Genomic DNA, 14,298 nt, shown 5'->3' with positions numbered 1-14,298 from the left:
TAATGAAATGAAAATGCACAGGGGTCGGTTATCTTGCAAAAATAAAAGTATATGGTTTTAGAGTTACTCAAAAAATCCGATCTATCCGCCGAATCAGTCAGAATGGATGTTACTGATAAGTGAACACTATGGAGTTTATTTTTATTTTCAGTCAAAAAGGTCAAACTCAGCAGTGAACACTAGAAATGTATCAACATTAATTTTCATTTTCTAGGCTATAAGTTATTAAAAGGTAAAGCTGAATTGAGCATTACAGGTAATAATGTGATTAAACTGATGGTTTCATGTTAAAACTGACACAAAAGAACATTAGGAGAGAGAAATACACGAGGAGGCGTTTGAGGAACAGGAACAACGAGGGAGAAAGGAAAGGAAAGGAAAAATTATATCTCAGATAAAAAAATACCCCGTGACTCCCCACAGCACCCTGTTTGACAGGGTCTATGTTCCCCCTGTCCACCGGCAGTTTGTCTCCTGGAAGAGGACCACAGTAGAAAAACAACACAACAGCGCCATCGCGTGTCTAACTCGAGTACCTGCACAAATATGGATGCATTAGTCCCTTTTTTTAAACCCTGTCATCCTTCATCTCATCTTTTCCGTCCAGGCTGACAGAGAAACGGACACTTTAGCGGTATAGTTCCTTAGCGTCCTACCATTCCTCTTTGTTTGGCACCTTCACTCCATTTTTAAACGATTAAATAAAGTAGTTGCTTGCAAGATTTGTGCCTGAGTCACTGACTGAACCAGACTGTCAGTAACAAACTAACAATTACTAAGTAACTCAGCCTATATAGCCTAGCTTAACTGGCTCTCAACCCATTTTCATTTGAGGCTATTTCTGCATTTAGGTCTGGGAATAATGTTACACTGGAAATATAAAGAACTCCGGTGAATAAGTCACTTACCAATGCCTGTTCTGATTAAACTGGAGCGTTGATGAGCATTTTAAAAATGGCGCCAACACCGTGTGCACCTTGAAGGCCAGGTGAGCACCGCTGCTCCCTTGTCCACACCGGAGGCGTTCAGGGACCATGGTGAGTGTAGGTCACCCGTGTTTGGAAGACAGCCGCTTCAAAAATACCACTGGCAAAACTAGGGCAATTATTTCTTCGACTTTAGTGTGAGACAGTTGCTACTGTTTATTCATGTTCATTTTGATAACATAACTCTAATTATTTAATATTAACAGGCTATTCAAATATTTATGTGAATGTGGGTAAATTCTCCTTCCACTTAATGTATATGGTGTAAAAGTGTGCCAAAGCATGAACACATGCCAATAATTTCCTTGTTTTAATGGCATATTTGACACTTAGATTCAAGACCTGCTATTATAAGACTGATTTCCACTTCTACAAAAGTGCTACACTACCTCACTATTACATGTACATATAATTGCATAATTGCTAAATACTAGTGTCACAATAACAGGGTATATACAGCAATCCTTAAGTTAAATTTAATACCTTTTAATACTGATTCTTTTGGGAGTCTCAGCCTGAGCAGCCCTGACCATGATCAGGCATTTTGAGGTAAATGTCAACACATCAGTAAGTCAGAGGCAACAGCCTTGCACAGCAGTGCCAACTCCGTTAAAAATGTTAATGTGGGCAGAGCGCTCCGTGGCAGCTATGGATTCCATTACCATACTTACTTACATTTTCAATGTAGCAGAATAATGGCTTTGCAAAGGATTTCAGATATGAGACTGACTTCTGAGAATTTAGTCTTATTCCTCTCTCTCGGCTACTCCACCAAAATCAAAGAAGAAATTTTAAAATTAAAAACAACAATAATATGTCAATACTAGAAAATGCACAAATTAGGACAGTTTTTTGTAATGTTACTAACAGTAACAGTCAAGAGGAGTAAATAAAATACTTCAACTCACATTTATATCAACTGATGGCAAATATACGGTTTCACAATGTTAACCCAATCTTTTGACAGTAGAAGGAGCAGCAGTGAAGGGATGTTGTGTTTGTTTGGCACATTAGCTCCCAGACAAATGCCATGAACAGCCACTGATGCTTCTTACAGCAAGTTTTTCCGACTACTAAAATCTCAGTGATGTGCTGAGCACACAAAAATGCAGTGAAAGATTCTAAATACTGAATCTCCATAAGCCTTTGAGAGTTGTCAGATAAATAGGTTATACAGCCAAATAGTTCAGATGACCTCCTAGACAGCATTCAAAAAACATCATAGTTCGTAGGCTGAACAGAGACTGCAAGAACAATTTTCCAACATGTTGTATAAACTAAGTATATGCATCTGGAATCAATAGCTGACAGGCTTCTCGGCCCATTATTATTTACTACTGCAGTGCAAATTTACATACAGTTGCCAATGACTGCTTTCACCTTGTGGAGCATTAAAACTTTTATTGTGCAGTTGATCCGTATGACACATTCAAATGCTACACAATGAAAACCGAATATGTATGAAACCATTTCAAGTGCTTTGTTTAAATCAAAGTCTAAGGAATGGAGCAGATAGTGAAATGAAAAAGGCCTTATGTTCATCTGTCAGAGAAACATGTGCAAAATACATCAAAATTTACATTTCATCTCTAAAAAAAACTATTTAACAGCGTTGGCCAGGTTTGATCCTACATTGTTCATGTATTCATTCTCAGCCCTGCAGCCAACGCTTTGCAATATCGAGAATGAAGTCATTCATAGTAATAAAACCTTTAGCTATAGTGGTTAATACTGCTGAGTTAAACTAGTGCCATCTCCTGTCCTTCTGCGCCAAGCTGATCCCACTCCTAACAGTAGAGGGCACTGGAGTGATCACGCCAGCCTGAGGACACATCATGCAGACAAGAGTAGCAAACACTGGCTGGTTTCACAGATCAGAAGGCTTTGTTTTCCGAAAGCTTCTTAGCTAAAGTCTGCCTTTGCTCACAAGTGTGTCAAATAACAGAATCTCAATCTGCTAGGCTGCTTTGGAGAACTCGAGCCCTGATCTTGTTTATATGTCAACACCCCTCTGGTTTAACATAGGTACTATACAGAGCAACATTTCTATACACTACACACACAGAGACTGGGCTGTTTCCTCATTCACAGACACAGAGGGTATTTGGTTGCTGACAGCCACAGAACAGCTTTGGAGCATTGCTAGTATAAATGGCATTAGTGCAAATGCAACTCACAGAAGAAAAAAAGATGAAAGGCGCAGTAAGATGGCAGACAACATTTTTAGCAAGATTAGAGAACATGTCAACAGTGGCAGCGTGCAAGCTCTACATACAAGCATGCATCAGGGACTCAGCATTCTTGGGTTTAACACATTCCTCACAGCCCTGCTCTTTTTACTAAGTGCAAGCTGACTCTGTGTGTGTGTGTGTGTGTGCGGGGTGTTTGTGTTGGTGTGTGTGCATGCACACGCACAGTAGCATGGGGGGGGGGTTTGTTCAGCTATCAAACACCTCAGTTTGCTGGCAGTAACATTTCATGGGGTGAAGTGACTGAACAGCAGGAAAATAATGGTGGTCTTAAAAAAAAACACAGGGTGCTTTGATGAAATTAAATGGATGGAGGTGATCGACTCCTGCCATGAAAGAGTCTCAACAATCACTGGAGCAATGTAAAACCTGGGTATATCTCCACTCCACATTTTCACAATGGGGAAGGTGGCCTCTGTTACATCTTCTACCTCCTGTCTTTCTCTTCCTTATTTTCGGCCTATGTGCACCGCATGCTTACCAATTAAACAGTAATGTAAAAATGGCCTTAAAAATAACATCTCTTTAGCACGAATACAAAAACTTGGCAATGACAAGTACAACTGTTTTTTTGCTGGGACCAGCCAAACAAGTCTGAGTCAGATGTTGAAGGCTTGACACATGAAATGAATCAGAGTTAGTCCATATGATTTGCCCACACTGCAACACTTGACTAGACCACATCATGTTCATCTGCTTAGCACCAGGCATCAAGTCATGTGATGGTCTTAGGAAGCAACATTCAGTCTGTTAATGCTTAGTATTCACTAATACACGTAAGTGTCACCCAACAGTGACAACTTAAAAACCATCTAAATTGTCAACTTTAAGAAATGTTAAGACTTTGTCACTATTTCAAATGCAACCATCAGTTACTGAGTCTATCAAGGCTCTCGGAGCCTCTGACTAATTCCTTATGAGATCATGGCACATACAGGACTACAGAGAATGCACAGCAATGAGAGTGGAGCTGCACAAACAATGGCAGGATGGGAGCAACCATCACATGAAATGTCTGGGATTGAAATGAGAAGGACAAAAGCATGTTGTGGAAATGTCACCGTGTCTCATATCACACAAAACATGTAGAGAAACAGCAAAAACCTGTGATGTGAGACTTCAGTTTCATTCAGGAGTTTACATATTTTGGACATGATATAGAACTCCCAGTTATTTTTGAAATGAGATTATGGTTTTCCTCTTTTTGTGTTTAGTCTGAATCCCCCCTCAAAAAAGGGACATGGAAAAGTTATGCCCACCCTGATGAAATCATTGCTGGCATGAGTTAAACATTCAGATTAACTGTTCCTCCTGTTTCTTAATGATGAATATCTGCTTAAAGACTTCTGGATTTTTCTCTCAAAATGTATATGAAGGAATTTAGCCAACTGCCGGACGAGTAGAATATTGAGAGATGGAGTATATAAAGTATTTATATGTGCATGCATGTCATGCGTGTTACGATGGGGCTCAGAGGCTGAATGGAAGAGGAGGCTGTTCCTCAGAATGAGAAGTGGGCTTGTCAGGCTGTGATGATGAGCCAGTAGATGACTCCTGGATGTCCAGTGGCAATGCTGGGGCAGGATCACACTCAGCAGGGGTCATCTCTCCCTGGCCCATTTGTTCTGAGGACGAGTGGCAAGAGATGAAGGGGGTGGGGCTGTGTGAGAGAGATGGAGACGAGGGCAATATGTCCACCCTGTCAGATGAAGAGGAATAATCTGTGGGGGACTGGTTCCGCAGAAAACTAGATGATGATGATGACGATGATGGAGTTTTGACAAGGTGCTGGGGAGCAGAGGGCACCACAGAGGAGGTTGAAGCATCTCCAGCTGACATGGTAGGCCCATTATCTCGTTCTTGCTCTCCTTTTCCCTCCTCCTTTCTATCATCTGGAGGTGCACCATCTTTCTGCTTCTTCTCAGCTGTGCCTTCTTCCTGCACTGGCGGGCTCTGATTGGCTGCAGGAGTGTCCTGGTTGGGGGTGGCAGTTTGACTCTTGAGTTGTGAGTGGCAGAGAGGACATGACTCCTGGACATAAAGCCATTTCTTCAGACAGCCAGCATGGAAGAAATGACTGCATGGAGTGATCACAGCGCTGGTCATGTCCTGGAAGAAATGTGTACAAAAACACAAACACATGCAGGTTGTGTTAGTAAGTTTCCTTCGACATTGCATTTATTTCAAAACCACTTCTGTCAATACTGGCAACTGTGAAACCAAATTTTACATTAACTTTACCTATGGCTGCCCCCTAATAGTTGAGACTTGTCAGTCGGCTGCAACTCTTTTAGTTAAACCTTTGTTTTTATTTTATTTATTGTCAGTCTGCATTACAACAGAACCTAGCCCCAGCCTGGTAGTTTATCATGTTCTTCTCCTCATTTTGGTGTACTGAGCAGCAATTTGCTCAGTGCTTCCCCCTGTGGTCTGGAGGGGGGTAGAATACGCACTTCAAGGGTGACACTGTGACAGGGATGGGCAATGATTTTCAAATCATCAAATAAAATTTAAGGCAAAAAAAAAAAACTTTCACATGACTATGGTTTGGTCTTTAAAAACACAGAGCCACTGTTTTCCCTTGCTTTTACCAGCACCTGGAGGTAGCTTGATATTGAGGAGTGCATTTCATTTTACTGACTGATTCTACAACATGCATCCGTCCGAACGAGTCTAGGAAGCTAACAAAAGTGCACAGGGTAAATATTTCATTGAAGAATTATCATTAAGAGGAATCGTTTGCAGTGCAAACTGGCACACATCAAGCGCACAGTAACACCATGTGCTGTGGTTATAACTGTTGGGAGAAGATTAAACTTGTTGGTAAACTTTGCTTTAACCATGTCTCATAGGAAAAAACTGCCTATAAGAGTATTGTTTCAGCAGTACAAGTGTGCTGCCTGTCTCGTTATTCTGACAAATCCATATGGCAACCCAACATTGTATATTGTCAGTTTAAATAGGTCACAATTTAAATATTGCATCATATGCATCTGTCTTTTATAGATTTTTAAATTCTCAGAAATAAGTTCCTGTCATTCTTTTACATTTAATACCAATGTTAATGTGGAATCATCAATGAAATCCATGCCTGTTTTTATATATTTTTCAAAAAAGAAAAAGAACAAATAGCTGAACTGAAGAGCCTGCCGTCTCTGGTAGGCTAGTGGTTAAGGGTTCGAATTAGGGTTGCGTCGTGCCAAATGTCAACATGCAAGTCGTCAGTGTGACGATTCGCTGTGTCGACCCCTAAACGGGAAAAGCCAAAAGTGACTTTCGTAGTTGAACTGAAGAGCCGACTGACAAAATCCTTAAGTCAGGTACAGGCCTGGCTTTAACTTGGACCCTGAAATCAATTGTTGGTCATGTGCTCTATTTAGACAAACACAAACCAGCCCACACCTGGTAGCAGATAGCACAGATGTCGTTGTACTGTTGCAGCTGTGAGTCACTGGCCGTGGGGAGACTTTTGATCTTGTTTACAGCATCTCTCCTGAGAAGGAAGCTCTGCCAGCCCAGCTGGGCTCTGAGCCAGACATTATAATAGGAGTGCACCAGGATGATGGTGCTGCCCATCACACTCCACTCCCCAAACACCGTCTCTGACACACCGTAGCACACCACACACACCGCAACCTGGGAGAGAAATCAGTGACTATGAGGTACAAATAGTGACAGCATGTTGTATGACATCGACTTTATCTCATGCCACCTTCTCACTTGTGTTTTCTCAAGATACTAACATCATGGTCAAAAGTACTGGCACCCCTGTATTTCTGTCAGTCAACACACCACTTCTTCCAGAAAACTGTAGCAATTACAAATTCCTTGGTATTCTCGTGTTTATTTCTTTTGTTTGCATTGGAACAACACAAAAGTCAAGAAAAAAACTAAATCTGATGCAGGGGTGCCAATACTTTTGGCCATGACTGAATATACTCGGTGTGTTTAAACACTTACCAGGAATTCCAGCAATCGATAGGTCCCATTGACACAGTAGATAACCTCATCCATGTTTTCTACTGGAGCCTTGCGAAACTCCTCCACCATGAAAAGAACATAGATCAGCAGAGTGCCGAGAACCTGGGAGAGATGGAGGACAGTTTTTTCATGTTATGCCATTCAATAATTAATCACAAAATGTAAATGTCAAAAGTATGATTTTGTATAGGCTTCGCCCTCTGAGCGCTGTTACTACTGCCGGTCACTGGGCATAGTTAAGCCTGTATCGCAGCTTGGGCAGACAGTGACAGCAGCACAACACTGGAGTTTAGTGCTCATTTTGATAGCAATCTCTCTGTAGACTGACCATAAAGCACTGAAGAAAAAGAGGGAGCAGAGCTTAGGTCACGCAAGCATTTATACAGTCAGAGCGGACATGAGTGGAGTCAGCCCCTGTACAGGGTACAGGACACGAAAGAAGTCTCTTCATAACTGCATATGTACGAGGGGATAAACCCAGTAGCATTTTGCTACACGCATCTGATGAAGAAGAAGAATCCTCTTTATTGTCATTGTAATGCGTACATCAAAATTTTGTTTGGAGCCGAGGGCCCCGGGCCACTGCGTGCATATGCGCCGCCCTCACGGGCAACTCGGGGGTACAGTGTCTTGCCCAAGGACACTTCGATATGTGGACTGCAGGCACCGCGATTTGAACCTCCAACCTTCAAGGTGGGAGACGACTGCTACTGCACCACTGTCGCCCCGAGCGATCAAGGTATTTGCTATTTTTCAAGGCAACACCTGCCTTTAGATGTTACTGTAAAACAAGCATGTGGTAGTTTTTGAGCTTTAATTGTGTTATTAAAATGCTAAATGACAGCGTTTACAGTAATTTGTTCAAGTCTTATTCCAGGATGCACGTAAAAAAAAAAAAAAAAAATTTAGAAATTATGGTGATAAAACAAAATGTATGGTGTATTTAACTTCTGTGTACCACAACAGTGACAGCTCTTAGAGGACTACATCTATACTCTCAGAAGCTTGGGTTACAGTACACAACCATCTATCCTTATATTATGGCAGAGTAGAAAAGAGTTTTACACACCACATTTCTTTTATGTCTCTACAAATAAAGAGTAACTACACACATTGTGATTTAATGTTATAAACCAAAGAAAAAGAAGTGAGCTGCTATGTGCTAGTGTGTTACCTGCAGTGAGGTAAGGATGGAGGAGGATATGATGATTAGAAGCCAGAAGTCCATGTGGAAGAACTGACAGATCATGTAGGCCATATATGCTGGAAAGATGAGCAGGAAAAGACACAGAGACACCGCTCGGAAATGCTTCCACAGACTCCTGCAAGGTCAGACAAAGGAGGAAGTAAAAGAGAAGATCAGTTTTAAGCTTCATCTGTGCCAGCACCGGCATTTTGCTACACACATTTGATGAAAAAGAAGAAGAATCATCATCATTGTAATGCTAAATCACACAGAGTTTACAGTAATCTGTTCAAGTCTTATTCCAGGATGCAAGTAAAAATGATCGTGATAAAACAAGATGTATGGTGTATTTATCTTACTTGTCTCTGGATGCTCCCAGGGCCAAGACTATGGGGTCTGCTATCTCCAGCATGGACTGCAGGATGGAAGCAACAACAATGAAGAGAATGATGGAGAGGAGGAAGGCTCGGTGGATGACCTGCAGCTCGATGAGGCCAGTCTGCACAGCTAGGATCAGCAGGGTGATGCCTTCCGTCATTCCCCTGCCCAGACAGACAAAAAGGCAAACACCAGAGTGATTGAAGGTACAAACACAAACTAACAGACACCCTCAATGACCCCACAAACACACACATAAACATATACAGTAACTGACCTGTGCATGGTGTTGTCATTCATAAAGGCTCTGTAGCCTTGCAGGTAGAACTTGCAGAGTGTGAGAACTCCCAGAGCAATGAAGGAGACAGTGAAAACCAGACCCAACAAGGAGTAGGGTGTACTACAACATTCTGCAACACTGAGAACAGGGAGTGAGAAGAGAGAACATGAGACTTTTTTCCTCACAGCATTCTTGATCAAGTAAGAAATGTACTAATATTTATGGTCACTTCAAATGAGTGACATCATCATTTCCCTTTTCCCACATACCATATCACATATCTGGTAGTTAAGATTATCATGCTTACACCTATGTTTTGAACAGGGCACATGTCACACAAAATATGCAGGGAAATATACTGTATGTCATATAGAAAACATAAAAGCCAGTGTTCTCTATATGCCAGTCTAACTAGTGGTGCAATGGACTTACCTGGTAAGAAATAGGAAAAGGAGCCTCTCCCTTGAGGTAGGCTGGTCTCTGGTGCTGAAGTAGGAGTAGATCTGCAAACCAAACAGCAGCAGCCAGAAACACATGAAGAGAACCGGGAGAACGAGCTGGTTCCATAGAGACATACCCAAAGCTAGCAGTCCATACACTTCCACCACCTGGAGACATGTAGGTAATTGGGACACAGACAGAACACCATCAATATTACATGTGAGGAAATCTCTCTGGACTGCTATAGCTGAACTCCTGTGATAAAAACTGAAAAAGCCTGCAACATTAGACCACAGTGATAGTGCATTACCTGAGCCAGCTCCCTGTATGCAGTCTTAGCCAGGTTATATGGTACCAGTAAGTTAGAAGCCAGGAAGTACATGACCTCCAGGCCTGTGAAGATCATGGAGAACTTATTGATGAAGACAATAGTTTCCAGTGGGACCAGACACAGTCTGGCCACTAGAGGGAGGAGGTGAGCTGAGAAAAGCCAAATCCTCTTGGTCTGCATCACGCAGGAACATAATGTGCACACCACCAGCTGACCTGAAAGAAGTTGCATGTAAACGAACACACAAACATAGATGTGCACATATGAATATGCATGGATACACACACTTGTCAATGTGATTTTAGAATTGCTTCTGCTGATGTAGAGTTTTTAATTTTGGGTTTCTGATTAATAGACCACAAGAAAGCACCTCCCAATGTGGTGTTAATATGCAGTTTCATCTCCACCCTCTTTCTACAGCAGTATAGATTTGACACTGTAACCATGTTATTTTTTGCTCTCTCAGCTTTTCAGTGTGCAGTAAAATCAGCACTCAGTATGGTCTATTTATAGCACAGGAGACTCCACAGCTACTATTTAACAAGATGAAACCAGGTCCTGTAGAGCCAGAAACATAGCTACATTTTATGTTTCAAACAGACCAACTTTCACATTACTAGGAGTAGGTTCTGATACAGCCAAGTAATACTCCATTAAACTCCTACAGATGCCAATGTTATCTGAACATCTTGTCAACGTAAAGAGGTACAGACAAGTTACACAGCAGGAGAAACAGAATCTACACTATTCATTTTCCACACTTTCAAGACACATGAGCATCCATAAAGAAGAGGGAAGAGAGATATCAAATTGAAAGAGAAGAGCTCATAAAAGAACTGATGAAATCAATCTTCCTGACTATTCATACTTCTTCATGTATATGATACATGTACAACTTCATGCGCTCATGTGCAATATCATACCTATCAATGCAGTGGTAAATCTGTTCATGGAAAGAGGTTCCAGGTAGACAGGTCCTTCATTGCCAGACTCCAGTTCACTACGGACATAATCCCTAACAAAGAAAAGTCATACTGCTTAGTTTGTGGTGATCACCCACTTCATTCAGAACCTCCCCATCCATCTTGTGAAATTACAGTTATGTGCTCAGCCAGGTCACTCAGGCTTGTGCTGCACCCTCACTGCTGGAAATCTAATGTGACTTACTGCATACCACTGAACAGAAAATGTCTAGCCCTTTACATATATTTAGAGAACTTTCACCATTTCTAGGAGCCTGTGGTATCATTAATCTTCTCCATCAAGTTGTGTTTGGGCTCATTCACAAGAGTTTGCTGTTAGCTTAACAAGCTCTGTATGTTTGTTCTTTTTTTTTTTAAACACACAGGCTGGGGATTAGGAGGGGACAACAAGTTGACTGTGGGGGGAAGTGGTGAGGTAAAGAGGCCAAGATACCCATTAAAATGCAGTACCACCGCCCTGGCCGACAGCACAGCATCAAACGTTGACTTAAATTTCATTATTAAAACAATATCAATAATTAAATTTTGTTCCTACCTTGAGACTTGGTGACCAGCAAACAGCAGAAGGGCTGTGACGACATACAGGTAGAGTTTAACCAGGTGCTGACGAGGCAGAGTCAGGAGCACTAAGCTCAGAATGTAACCTGCAAGACAGTCACGCATGCAAAAGCACATAAACAACCAGTATGACACAACAGCATAAAGAAAAAGGGGAAATACACACTATATAAAACTATCTTTAACAGCACTTCACACCCACAAATTCAAAAAGCTGGGACAGCAAAGGCTGTATTCACTGTGAATGAGAGCTGGCTTTCTAGGCCAGATCCTCCGCTAAGCTCAACAGACCCAAAAAGGATCCAGCTACACTGCAGGGAAAAGTGAAGAAAGGCTCAATCTTATGCAAGACCTTAATCACAAGAGGCCACATACTGCCAGCTTCTTTGTATCTGTGAACACATCGTGATGCTTCCTGTTTGCAGATAATACATTCCTTTCAATCACAAAAGTGATATACTAAATGTGTATGTTTGTGACAGATGTTTCTTACATAACTGCAGGGAGCAATTTTTGAGTCAACCACTCACTGTAGCCAATAGGTTTGTCATACATTAATCCACTACTTAAAGCCAAATCCAAAAATCTCATTGCATAGCAACAGTTATTGATTTTACTGCCTCTCTCCCTCCTTATTCTGTCTGTCCACCCACAGCACTCATCAGCACATACCAAGCCCATTGCCTCACTGACCAAATGCAGCCAAGTCCTGCAGAACATAAGCACAGACAAAAAAAAACTCAATATTGTACTTGCTTGTTTTGTTTTACCTATCACAAATCACAGTCTGACCATTACTGGTACTCTCTTTCAGTACTTTTGTGTCACCTGACTGGCTCCCCGTGCTGCACAGACTTTGTTTTAGGTTTCCATGACTTTTTTTGTGGTAGTGTTCAAGGATCTTTTCCCAAGTAGTGTGTTCATCTCAACAAGAGGTTCACTGTCCTTTGATTAATGATTACACTTACATGCACTTAACGTAAGCAGCGTACAGGCAACTTTCTAAGGTGAGCTGATTTCTTAAATGTTGTGTAAATGAGTTTTCCATAATCAGGGTAGGGGATCAGAGAAACTTAATTTCTTCTGTTAGATTTCTGCTTGAGAACGATGATTTCTAGTATACACAGAACCACGTTTCATTTTATTTTTTTACAAATTACATGAGCATGGTATTAGATAAAAGTGAGCATGGAAAGTAGTGGAGTGGACTGGGTAGAGGAAATGAGAGATCATTACATATTTAAAAGTTCTATGTAAAAGTCCACCCAAAGTCAGACTAAAACCGAAACAAAGACAAATGGCCTGTAGAAGTCTAAATAAGGCAGTTTCCACCACTGTATATTTGAGTACAGGCCTGTCAGTCTGCTATGACCAGCACTCAGGAAGCAGCATCTTCTATCACTGTAAAGATAAAATCTGTGACCCATGGTTCCAAAGTGAGTCCAGGGCAGATTAGAAATCTGGTCTGATCTGATCTGATATACTGTGTTTGCTTTGGGTATGGTAATACACAGGGAAAATGTATTTGCAATGCCATGGCGTGCATGCGTGTATGAGAAAGAGAGACACTGACCTACATAGTGCAGGTAGAGTGCCAGGTATTTGTACTGGAACAGGGGGTTGTTGGAAAGGCTGGAGCGCTGGATCTTCTGGAAGAAAGAGCTGACGTCCCAACGGTACAGGACATCGAGCAGCATGATGCTGGGAACACGCAGACCCACATTGAGCACCGCCTCTACACGGTCCTTCACTGCCATGGTCTCACAGCTTAATCTCTGATCCGTAGGCAGAACTGACCACTAAGACGGGATGTTAGCAGTGGGTGCACTGCAGAGAAAGAAAGAAGGCAAAAAAACCCCAGCAATTTAACAACGTAATGAGGTCAGGAGGCGGTTTTGGATGACAAGAACAAAAAATTGAATGCAATAATCTACTTTACAACCCTAAATCAGAAAAAGTTTGGATGGCATGTAAAATAAAAACTGAAAATAGTGATTTCCAAATCACTATGGCCTCGTGACTCATAATAGTGAATTGATAAAACTGATTAATTCAATGTAAAGCACATGCAGATAAAATAATCACCACATCACAATATTTAACAGTTAAGATGATGGAAAAACCTCACACAGTGAACAACAGTTGCTGCATAGCAATGTGCAAAGCAATACTGGGTCTGGATCTTTGACTTAAAGCACTTCCAATAAACCAATCACTGTTAACCAGGTTCTCACCTAGCACTGGCACTTCGGCAAACTAACAGTAATACAAAGGGAAATTATTTCAGGATAACACCAAAAAACAGAGGTTCTGCTGTGTTTTCACAAGTTCTTTGTTTACAACCCTGCAATTTGGGTGCGGTGGAACTAGTAGTCGGATCCTTAAGTAAAATTTGCTATATCACAATGTAAAAATACTCTTATTACAAAATGTTAGGCTAATTTTAACTACCTTATATGAATATAATTTTAATTACTGTTGGGTAGCTTCTGAATTCTAACCCATGATAAATAGTCTTATGATTAGCCTATTACTAGCCTATTACTACCCTATAACTCAAGTTATCAAACAAATGTAGTGGAGTAAAAAAAACAAAACAAAAACAAACATGCACAACATAACAGAAAATGAAAATACTCAAGCACAGGTACCTCAAACCTGTACTTAAGTACAGTCAATAAATGTACCTAATTATTTTCCACCACTGCTGCAAACGATCATTTCACAGATGAATCCAGCTTGAATCAAATCAAATCAAATCAAATTTTATTTGTATAGCGCCAAATCACAACAAAAGTCATCTCAGGACACTTTACAAAGTAAGGTCTAGACCTTACTGTTATCAATATTATTACATAGGGAAAACCCAACAAATCCCCCTTGAGCAAGCACTTGGCGACAGTGGGGAGGAAAAACTCCCTTTAA

The 14,298-nt window shown here is 41.1% G+C and overlaps 2 protein-coding genes across 4 annotated transcripts in view; both read right to left on the bottom strand.

The window, feature by feature from the left end:
* LOC109959993 (transcription factor COE1-like) overlaps window positions 1-1,036 on the bottom strand; it is an 88,082-nt gene extending 87,046 nt beyond the window's left edge. Inside the window, exon 1 of the mRNA XM_020599794.1 lies at window positions 977-1,036. Coding sequence (XP_020455450.1) covers window positions 977-1,036 — 60 coding nt within the window. The remainder of the gene's footprint in view (window positions 1-976) is intronic.
* Window positions 1,037-3,992: 2,956 nt separating this feature from the next.
* The window catches only part of LOC109959999 (RING finger protein 145), a 13,148-nt gene continuing 2,842 nt past the window's right edge, over window positions 3,993-14,298 (bottom strand). The window contains exons 2-13 of one of the 3 annotated variants that reach the window (XM_020599805.1): window positions 12,947-13,200; window positions 11,351-11,459; window positions 10,756-10,847; window positions 9,812-10,047; window positions 9,493-9,668; window positions 9,058-9,198; window positions 8,762-8,944; window positions 8,391-8,538; window positions 7,196-7,318; window positions 6,638-6,871; window positions 5,104-5,344; window positions 3,993-5,067 (exon numbers count right to left, since the gene is read on the bottom strand). In XM_020599805.1, the coding sequence (XP_020455461.1) occupies window positions 4,706-5,067; window positions 5,104-5,344; window positions 6,638-6,871; window positions 7,196-7,318; window positions 8,391-8,538; window positions 8,762-8,944; window positions 9,058-9,198; window positions 9,493-9,668; window positions 9,812-10,047; window positions 10,756-10,847; window positions 11,351-11,459; window positions 12,947-13,130 (2,229 nt within the window). In that variant the 5' untranslated portion in view covers window positions 13,131-13,200 and the 3' untranslated portion in view covers window positions 3,993-4,705. Of the gene's footprint in view, window positions 5,345-6,637; window positions 6,872-7,195; window positions 7,319-8,390; window positions 8,539-8,761; window positions 8,945-9,057; window positions 9,199-9,492; window positions 9,669-9,811; window positions 10,048-10,755; window positions 10,848-11,350; window positions 11,460-12,946; window positions 13,201-13,607; window positions 14,019-14,298 lie in introns of those variants that run through there. The other 2 variants (XM_020599804.1, XM_020599803.1) reach the window with 2 other exon arrangements.

Source organism: Monopterus albus, unplaced genomic scaffold (genome assembly GCF_001952655.1).
Source record: "Monopterus albus unplaced genomic scaffold, M_albus_1.0 scaffold42.1, whole genome shotgun sequence".
Classification (NCBI taxonomy): Eukaryota; Metazoa; Chordata; class Actinopteri; order Synbranchiformes; family Synbranchidae; genus Monopterus; species Monopterus albus.
This window is presented reverse-complemented; position numbering and strand designations above follow the sequence as displayed.